Raw genomic sequence first — 10,000 nt, 5'->3', positions numbered from 1 at the left:
CCTTCCCTGGAATATCTGCACAAGTGTCCGATTCTATCGAGCGTATATACAATACTAAGAAAATGTGGTGCTTTGGTGTTCGATAATGCCCAAAATATGGCACAACCGTAAATACTGAATCATGGTGGAAAGATTCTCTGTTCCGAGTGTGGGAGAGAACAAGTGACAATCCAAAGTGTTCGCATTTTTGGCTGTCCCAGAACAATGAGCTCAGCTGCATGGGGATCATGCCAGCCTAACAGAGTCCTTCTCTCTCTGGGGCCTGCTGGTTCAATTTCTTTGCTTGTCCAGATGATGAGTCGAGCAGATTTCTTGGATCCTTTATTTTATTTTTTTCCTTGGAAGTGGATTTGCAATATCTCACAATGCCTTTTACCTTTTAGTTGCAAAGACTTTTACCCTTGTGTGCCAGTGCATTGAAAGATCGACCGGTTTTTCGATGCTGGAGTTTGTGTCAAAGCAAAATGAAGGTTTGATTCATGATTTCCAACATCAGCGCTAGCACTGACTTCATTGCCAAAATGTCTACATAAAATAGTGTCTAATTATAAGAACAGACAGTGGTTGTGAAATAAAAAATTAATACCAGGAATTTTGAACCCTCTCCCTCCCCAATATTTCAGGAACATGATGTAAAGGGAGCCTTCAAGCTTTCAGGATACCTGAGCATAACATACTGTACCATTATGGCGTCACGCAAAACCAATTACACATTCCACTATATGTGGATCATCCCGCAGTTACAGTTTGCCCAAAGCAAAGCTTAATCAGCCGGTCAAAACAATGGGTTTACCTAAACGGCTCAATGGATTTTGTCAATTTTACTACTTGTTATATGGAGTTAGTTTTATTCATTATACCGAGATGCAACTTGTTCCTTGAACACGCGATTGTCCACCAACAAAATGCCATCCCTTATTATAAATAAATAAATAATAAACTCCAGGATGTTCCTCAGGTCAGGTCAGGTCAGGTATGGGAGCATGCGCCAAAGCAGCGCGCCACTGCGTCCACTTTCCGCCGGTACTCCAGGGACCTCCGTCTGGCCATCCCCCAGGCAGATGCCTGTCCCATCCCCATCTCCTTGAGATGACGATCTACCTGCTGCAACAACCAAGCACGTGGTCAGCCCCTTGGCCTCCTCCACTCAGGAGACTCCCTCACTGAGAGAATCTGGTGAGCAGGATCAGCGTCAGGAAAACTAGCCACATGTCCATACAGCCACAGCTGACACTCATGGACCATGCAGGTAACAAATCTCATCCGAGTCCCTCTCAGCAACCGCTCGTTCGACACAAAGTCTGACCAGCGATAGGCAAGGATCCTCCGAAAAAACCTGGTACCAAAGGAATTAAGTCTCCGTCTGAGATTCTTGGTCAGAGTCCAAATCTCGCATCCATAGAGCAAGACTGGAAGCACCAAGGACCTGAAGACTTGGACTTTCGTCCTCCCGTACAGGTACCGGTAGCACCACACCCCATGATCCAGTGAATCCATGACTCCCCAGGCCCGACCCAGACGTCTATTGACCTCTGACTCACAGCCAGCAGAGACATGAATATCACTGCCAAGGTAAGTGAATCTCTCCACGACCTCAAGATGCTCACCACAAACAGGCACATGTTCCTCACAAGTCCAGAAACGTTTCCAAGACAGAAGCAAATTTGGACAGTTCAACACACTGAAGGTGATTTCGACAGGAATTAAAAATTTGTTCAGGGCGCTGGTGATAACTCGCCTCCTTTTCGTGAACGACTCGGTGGGATCTTTAACATCCGCCAAGGTCCAGGGTTGGCAGATAGGTCCTCCGGCCTAACGTCCATTCGATGGACGGCACACGCATTGATGCATCACCCTGCACGTGAAACACCAGGGTGAGAGTTTATCGTCAATGGGTCGAGATTCACGGACAAGTGTGTGTACATCTAGGCCATCCTGCTAGTCCATCCCACAGAATCATAATGAATTTCTTCGTACGGAAAGGACTTTTCCTCATAATGAGACTTTTGTATCCTTTCTGAGGTCCTGACATGTTTCGATGACAACGTGCAGATGTTCGCTCGCTTACGGACTGTGGACAAAATATTCCACATGTGTCATATAATTTGGTACCAATTCCATTGACATCTTCATGCCAGATCACATGACCTGACACAGCTTTGGCAAAAAAAATTTTTTTTGTCATTTTGGGAAGCTATTGACATTATTTAACACTGGCAATTATAATTAATGATTGGCTATGATATACGAAAAATTTCAATCATTTTTTCAATCATTTTTGTCCTCGTGCTCACCATCGTCCTTCATTTATCCTCAAGTTTAAATGGCGATTTCGAACTGAGCAATGATTTTTTTTTTCTTATTTCAGAGAATTGCATCATAAATGTGATTCATTCCCCCCGACCCCCTGCCCCCAACCTCGTTTTCATTGTAGTTTTTCTGGCACAAGCGGTGATTAGAAAAAACAAATAAATAAGGTTGAATGTGATGTTGCAGAAATATGGGGTTTATGGAGAGGTCACATTGTGGGTAATTTCTCTGCGAGCTTGGCTTTTCGCCCTAACAGGATGGTGGCGAGGCGACTTTGGGCCCCTTTACATCACTGCAAGGCGGAACTTGTGACCTTGAGAGGAATTGTCTCGTGCGATGTCACATGGGAGGGAGGGCGGGGGTGACAAATGGGGGAAGTAGAGTTGTAGGTAAAATGCGTGGCAGGGGGAGGGAGTGAAACTGATGGAAGGATACTTTTGTGTCACCAATGTTTCTGGATGGATGGTGTCAGGGTCTGGTCTGATGGCGGTGCTACATCCACCCACCGGAATGTTTATTGATGCACCCATTTTGCGGTGCTACGCTGCGGTGGTACTGTCATTAGATCGGTCACCCCTGCAGGTCTGTGCACACCTTTACAGGTCATGATAATGAAATCTATACTTGTAAAGGGCTTTTAATACACGTTCTCCCCAAAACTGTGAAAACGTCACCCGTCACCCGTCACGTGTTACGTGTACATTGGGGTGGCCCAAAAGACCTGTTCTTTGAGCCGTTCGTCCTACGACCACATTGGCCTCATTAAATAATCGATGGATTTTTAAATATACTTTTAAACGTCCAAACAAATGTAGATGGTGGCAGGGAGCTTTAACATCAACTTGGAAAGATGATATTCTTTATGATACAGAACATTCTGATAATATACAATCACAGCCACAATGATGAAGTTCAGTTTGACTTTTCTGAACATCGGACACGGATCTAGATGGCTCGCAGCGATAATGAGCTACCGGAGACAGCTTGAAGAGGACATACGACCGTGCTGTGTTCCCTCCTGAATATAGCTTTGCCATTCAGCCTCTGTGTGGGCAGTACCTGCTCTGTTTTGTTTGCTTCGGGAATTATTTTCGTGATAGATTTTCTTATCGCCCCACTCTCTACTTGTATTTTGCAATGAAGATTTTTTGTTTCGCTCTCTCTTTTTTTTGGGGGGGGGGGGTGGGGATAATCAATGGTTAATAATGTTTCTAAGTTGTAACATACAAGTGAACAAACTTGGTGATGATTTTGTTCTGAGTTCCTTCTTACACGCCTTACAGACTCTACATGGATGGTCCCTTTGGAGGCCCGACGGAGGAGATTTTCAACTATGAGATCGGCCTATGCATAGCTGGCGGGATTGGGGTCACGCCATTTGTGGCGGTCCTCCGAACATTGCTGTAAGAAGCACTGCTGCAACATTGGCCTGTTCTTGCACAACTAAAATCACATCATTAGGTGCAATATAATAGGCAGACCAGAACTCTTAGTGCAAAGAGATCAGACTGTGGTAAGGGAGGAGGTGGTCCTTACTCGGAGAATAGTTAATGAATGGAATGGTCTCCCTGGAAAGGTAATGACATCAAAAGAAGGAGATAGGCTTCAACTGGAGTTCGATAGGAATGGAGAAGCATTTGGGGGAATGGAGTATACCTGTACATCGATATTGGCAGGACTTGAATGGATGGATGGGTGATTCTATACATTTGTATTGATTGTGATGTCTGTGAGAAGGTCTCATCAAAAGGTGAATGTGCTGTTGATGCTTGATCATTCTAACCCTACAACTTCAGTCACCCCCACCCCCACCAAGAAATAAAAATAACCTGAGGTCCTTGTGTCTGCCCACTTTGTTCTCCTCCCTACACCCTCCCCCAACCCTGCACCCTTCTTCCCCACACTCCTCACACCCCCTCACCCCTCACAAAAGTTTTGTGGATAAATTCATCGACTGACGAAGCATTGTGTTGATAAAGACATGGCCCCATGCTGTATCAAAGTACCTGGTAAATCATCCCTCGCTTCATGATGATGTCAGTTTGGTGACCCATCATCATTGGAGTTGGAGTGATTTCAAACAAGGTTTTTTTTTAGTGTAATGACACTGATGAAATTCGAGGTGATGCATTATCTGCTCTCCAATAAGCTGCAGGAAGTTTTGATGTGCTTGAAATCACTTGTCTTCCTTTTGTCTGTGTGCTGCTCAATCGGCAGGTACGACTGGAAGCCATTTTGCTTGTCACGCCTTTACCTGGTGTGGATGTGCCGTGACATTTCGCACTTTACCTGGTTTGCTGAGCTCTTGACATCTTTCAATGACAAGGTGAGAAATTTATCCTCACTTTAATATATGTATATTTTTAAATTGTATCATCTCTCTTGTGTCTGTGGATTTGTCTGTTCACTTCTTGACATCCTTCTCTCTTTTAGTTGATCCACAACTTCACTCTTCATCCCCAATTTCCAAATATATATATATATATATATATATATATATATATATATATATATATATATATATATATATATATATATATATATATATATATATATATATATATATATACATATACATGTTGTTGCTCGTCTTTCGGCTGCTCCCGTTAGGGGTCGCCACAGCGGATCATCCGTTATGATCCGCATACTGATTTGGCACAGGTTTTACGCCTGATGCTCTTCCTGACGCAACCCTGGTCACCTCTTACGACACAGGGATAAGGATTGGTTTCGCCATGATTCTGGGCTGCCCTACACCCCTCTCATAGCACGGCCCAGCGCAGAGCTCCCGTCCTCAAGCGATCCTCCAACCCAAACCTCCGTGTAGCCAGATTACAGGCGCACGCCACTACACCCGGTGTGTGTGTGTGTGTGTGTGTGTGTGTGTGTGTGTGTGTGTGTGTGTGTGTGTGTGTGTGTGTGTGTGTGTGTGTGTGTGTGTGTGTGTGTGTATATTTCTTCTTCTTTCAGCTGCTCCCGTTAGGGGTCGCCACAGCGGATCATCCATATGATCCGCATAGTGATTTGGCACATGTTTTTACGCCGGATGCCCTTCCTGACACAACTCTGGTCGCCTCTTACGACACAGGGACATGGTACACCTATTTTAACCGGGTATACACCGGCCCAGTACACTGGTACTCATTTCGCCGACCTCGGAAGGATGACAGGCTGAGTCAACAACCCCCTGGTGTATTAATTCAGTGGCTCAATGGGGCTTGAACTCAGGACCTTTTGGATCCCAAGCCACTGCCCTAACCACTGCGCCAACACCAGGCTTTTATTTATATATATATATATATATATATATATATATATATATATATATATATATATATATATATATATATATATTTATTTATATTGTATACACACACACACGTAAATGTCAAAGTGTGCGTGTCTCCTCCATAACTCCAAAACCATGAAACCTAGCAGCCTGAAACTTTGCATGCATACTAAGGGAACTCCAATGAAGTGCATGAGTGAAAATTGGTTGTTTGAGTTAATTAAAACACCCCTTTTGAAGATATAATTAACAGCCTTATTTAATCATATCCTTTATCAATGCATCATGCTTGGTCAGCCCCTTTATCAACCAGCTCTCCCTTGACGGGGTCTTAATTTCAACATTTTTAGGGCCTTTTCAACAATGCCTTGACTTGGAACAGGCCGCAACGGTTTCATTTATGAAAAAGCGCTCAAAAACCTTTTTTTTCCACTTTCCTCACTCATATCGTCGAATGCCTCATCTGCATCCCTACGGAATCACTGGATACATCGCAATGTTTATAAACGCCTGGAGGCGCCAGTGTTCGTAGATTTATTTTATTTCAATACTTGCGATAACTTCGGTAATCTCTTAACCTGAGTCGAATTTCAAAATTTAAACTTCTTAATTGACATTAGCAGCAGTCCCGATTGCGAAAAAAAAGTTTTAATTTGTCCATTTTGGACAAGGTTTGAGATTGAGTTGTATTCACACATTATTTGATACTCCAGACATGTCCACATGGTGGTTATCTTCAGACGTGTCCGAACGGCGGTTATATCCGGTCGGTCATTATCTCTTCTTAATTTCTGAAGTACTTCTGATTGGATAAATGCCTGATTATATTCAGAACTCTCTGTCTCTGTCTCTGTCTCTGTCTCCGTAGCTCTGGCGAGACAACAGGCCGGACTATTTGACGATACGGCTGTTTCTTACAGGTGGTGGCAAGTCTGAAGTGAGTGATCATTAAAAGCCACTTGAAGCGTGATCATTGGATTTGCTTTGCTGTGATAATGGAAGGGAACACGAATGCCGCTGACATGATTATCGATGCCAGATCACTTTTCTGATTTATCTGGAATAATAGACTTTTCCGTCGCCTATAAATGCTGCACAAATTGAACTGCACCAAATGACCATCATTCAGTGGGAATATCGAAGGAAGGCTTGAGTCGGTAATGATTGAAATGTCATGTAACGGTTCCATCCCTGCTTCATCCAACTTTATGGCCCATTGACTGCATTTGCCAGAGCGTGCTTGTCACTGCACTGGCACATCACACATTTTGAATCCGGTTGCCGATGTATTGACTCAATGCCTCGGGTTACAAAAGGCTTTGAAGGAAGTTTTATTTCTTGTTTACTTGGATGACTGGTTAAGCTTCCATTTTTATGAACGTCAGAGCTCAAGGGTCGCATACTCACCTGAGTTGCTGCCGGTGCTCTGTCGGCAGGACGTTTGTTCAGTGGTGTAGATCATCTTTTAAAAGGCATAATAAGTTAGCAATCCCAACTGCAGGCTGGTAGGATAGCCAAGGGGTACGCACACTCGCCTCTGAGCTGTCTAGCCAGGGTTTGAATCTTAACTCGGTTATAAACTGTCATTCTGGTGTTTCGCAGGCAGGACAATTCATAAATTTATACTGTCCCTCAGACATTACACCAGGCATCCTGTCTGTTAGCATTCATTGATGGATGTTAAATATCTCACTGCGTCCTTCACGAAGTGTAGGCGAGCTGTCTCCGGCACCCTGAACAAATTCCAAATTCCTGCCCGAACCTACAGGGGCCACTGCATCATTGGTACAGCTGTGCCCCCAGCTAATGATGCTACCCACAGCCATGTGCTGCATATGAAGGAAGAAGAAAAATATTCCAACTGCGAGCACCTCCTTTTGAATTTCAACTATCTGACAGTGCCTTTTAAAAAGGAGTAGGCCAGAAAGTGTTGGTACCATGGCCAATGTCAAATTTCCTGACCTGAGCTCACCCACAATATTCCTTGTCTATTAAACAATGCCTTTGGGTGGCATCTGCGGTATGTGTCAAATCGGATTGAGCACAGCACACCAGCTTCCAGTGCCTTTGAAAAATAGTGGGTCACGTGTGCTAGTGCTTTGTGAAATTGCCGAATTATGACCTTCCTTTCTGCTTGATTAAAATCATTGCCCAGCGATATGGATTGATAAACGAGTATTGTCAGGTATTGTAGCAATTTTGTCGGACATTTTTCTTGTGGAAGAAGAACAAAGTGAATTGAACGTCGTGACTGTTATGTGGGTGTGAGGTCATGTCATTGTTTATTTCCTTAAACCTGAAAATATTTTTTCCCCCTCCTTTCATCCTGCCGTCTTCCTGCACATGCTTATTTAATTTCTTTCCTTTGCAGATGATCGGTGCAAATCAGACTATGCTTAATGCTCGATTAGAGCTGGGGCGGCCAGACTGGCCGACGATATTTCATGACGTGGCAATGTGTAACAGGAGGTGAGGTGAAACCATGTGAACCCCGTTCATCCTTCCCTATGTGTGATGTCACAATGAGCTTCTGAGGAAGTGCCCGATAAGTAATGTCTCTGATTCGTGCAACAATTAAACTTGCTGTATTTTGAGTAGCATCCTTCTTTGGGTAATGGTGGATTTGTACCCCCTTTTAAAACGTTGAATCTCACTTAAATGGATGAGTGAGCGGAGCTTCTCCTCTTTCAGGGTGAAGCTCCATTCACTCAATGAATGCAATGGAAATCGGAGATCAAATCGCTAAACCTCATTGGAACTAACTTCAAAGACACCATTTCTAAAGATCTCCATATCTAATAGTCATTGGCTATGATATTTCAAATTTGACTGTCATTTGTGATCATCATAGTCAATTGACATCGTTTATGGCATGACCTCTTTTCCAGGAAAACTGTCGGAGTGTTCTGCTGCACTCCAAAAGGTGTTTCTCGCAAACTCCGCCGGCTTTGTAATGCGACAAACAAGTTTGGAACTCGCTTTGAGCTGAACAAGGAATCGTTTGGCTGAGTCGAAGGTAATGCGAAAGAAGTACAGTCTTCCATGCTAACCAGCCCGAGCTGGTGGAACAACCTCACCTGGATGGATCTTTTAAACCGTGCCTTGTCACAGCCATCCGAGAGTTGCTGTGCAATTTTATTTGGTTTTTTGTTTTCCAGCTTGAGGTTTTTTCACATTGGTAAACATGGGAACATTCATATATGCGAGCTTGGTTATTTACGTCGCTTCCGATGCATCTGTCCGCTCTTTATTTACGACTGACCATTGTGATTCATTAATCTTGGCTTCGATCACTTCCATGATTCTTTCCCTTTTTCACATTGTAATTACTGGATCATAACTTTTTCCATCAAGTTAAAGAAAAACATTATTTTGGATAAATATATTCTGATTATTATTCTTTTGCTGTTGGAATCCTGCCCTTCACACACGCACATGCACACACCTCTGAACTGTCTACCCTGAGTTTGAATATCCAGCTATAAATTGTCACTCCGGTGTTTCACAGGCAGGGTGAGGCATCAATGTGTGCCCTATCCGGACGGACGTTAAACGGGCGTCCCGTCTGCCGGCATTAGTTTGTGCATGTTAAAGACCCCACAGTGTCCTTCGTGAAGAGTAGGCAAGCTATCGGAGGATCCATGAACAAATTACAAACTCCTGTCCTGACCTACAGTTGGGAGCCTGTCTAAAAAGGGCTGTAAAAGTTTGGGGTGGGAGATCTTCTTGTTGATCAGATCACAATCGCATCAACGGTTGGGGATCTTGAGCATTAGATTACACAGACATCGGAATTAAAAAAAGTTTTTTTTAACCAATTGTGATCATTCTTTGGGTGAATACCTCAAGGCATTTTATTTAATCGGATTCATACTGAGGCAACGTGGTCAACCGAAGGCTCGACACATACATAGATACGATGGATGCATAGTATTGTAAAGGTCTTCTATGGGGTATTTTTTTATTTCTTCAAATACATTTTGTTTTGGTGTCAATTTGCTTCCCCTTTTCCTTTTTTTTTTTTTTGTTGTCTTATTTAGGATATTTCATGCACAATTTATGGGATTTTCATTGATTTGGAACTTTATGCTTTAAGGTTTGTGACTTTCTGATTTCGGGTGTACGTTGTGGTCCTACGGATGAGAGAACGTGGAACTTGTTGCTATTTAAGGAGTGTTTCCAGCACTGAGACTTGATACTGTATATTTTGATGATTTTAAAGATTGTTATGGGTTTCTATTTTGAATTTTCTTACACACAGCTTCATGCGCACAACCATAGAATGGTATTGCAAGGACACCTTTGTTGAAAAGCAAGGACACCCTCATTATTGGCGAGTGGAAAAGCTCAAATTATACCCAGACAAATACATATCTCAAACAGATGTTGGATAGCATCATT

General features: G+C 43.2%; 1 protein-coding gene across 4 annotated transcripts in view; it reads left to right on the top strand.

The window, feature by feature from the left end:
* The window catches only part of NOX4 (NADPH oxidase 4), a 61,588-nt gene that overhangs the window by 51,048 nt on the left and 540 nt on the right, over positions 1 to 10,000 (top strand). For all 4 annotated transcript variants that reach the window (XM_085858046.1, XM_085858044.1, XM_085858045.1 and 1 more), the window contains 5 exons: positions 3,594 to 3,713; positions 4,528 to 4,636; positions 6,468 to 6,536; positions 7,971 to 8,068; positions 8,488 to 10,000. The exon at positions 8,488 to 10,000 is cut by the window's right edge and continues 540 nt beyond it. In XM_085858046.1, coding sequence (XP_085714172.1) covers positions 3,594 to 3,713; positions 4,528 to 4,636; positions 6,468 to 6,536; positions 7,971 to 8,068; positions 8,488 to 8,608 — 517 coding nt within the window. In that variant the 3' untranslated portion in view covers positions 8,609 to 10,000. The remainder of the gene's footprint in view (positions 1 to 3,593; positions 3,714 to 4,527; positions 4,637 to 6,467; positions 6,537 to 7,970; positions 8,069 to 8,487) is intronic.

This window comes from Eptatretus burgeri, chromosome 15 (assembly GCF_056783735.1).
Source record: "Eptatretus burgeri isolate ZD-2024b chromosome 15, Ebu_testis_v1, whole genome shotgun sequence".
Classification (NCBI taxonomy): Eukaryota; Metazoa; Chordata; class Myxini; order Myxiniformes; family Myxinidae; genus Eptatretus; species Eptatretus burgeri.
Note: the sequence above shows the minus strand (reverse complement) of the source record. Positions and strands in the feature narration are given on the sequence as shown.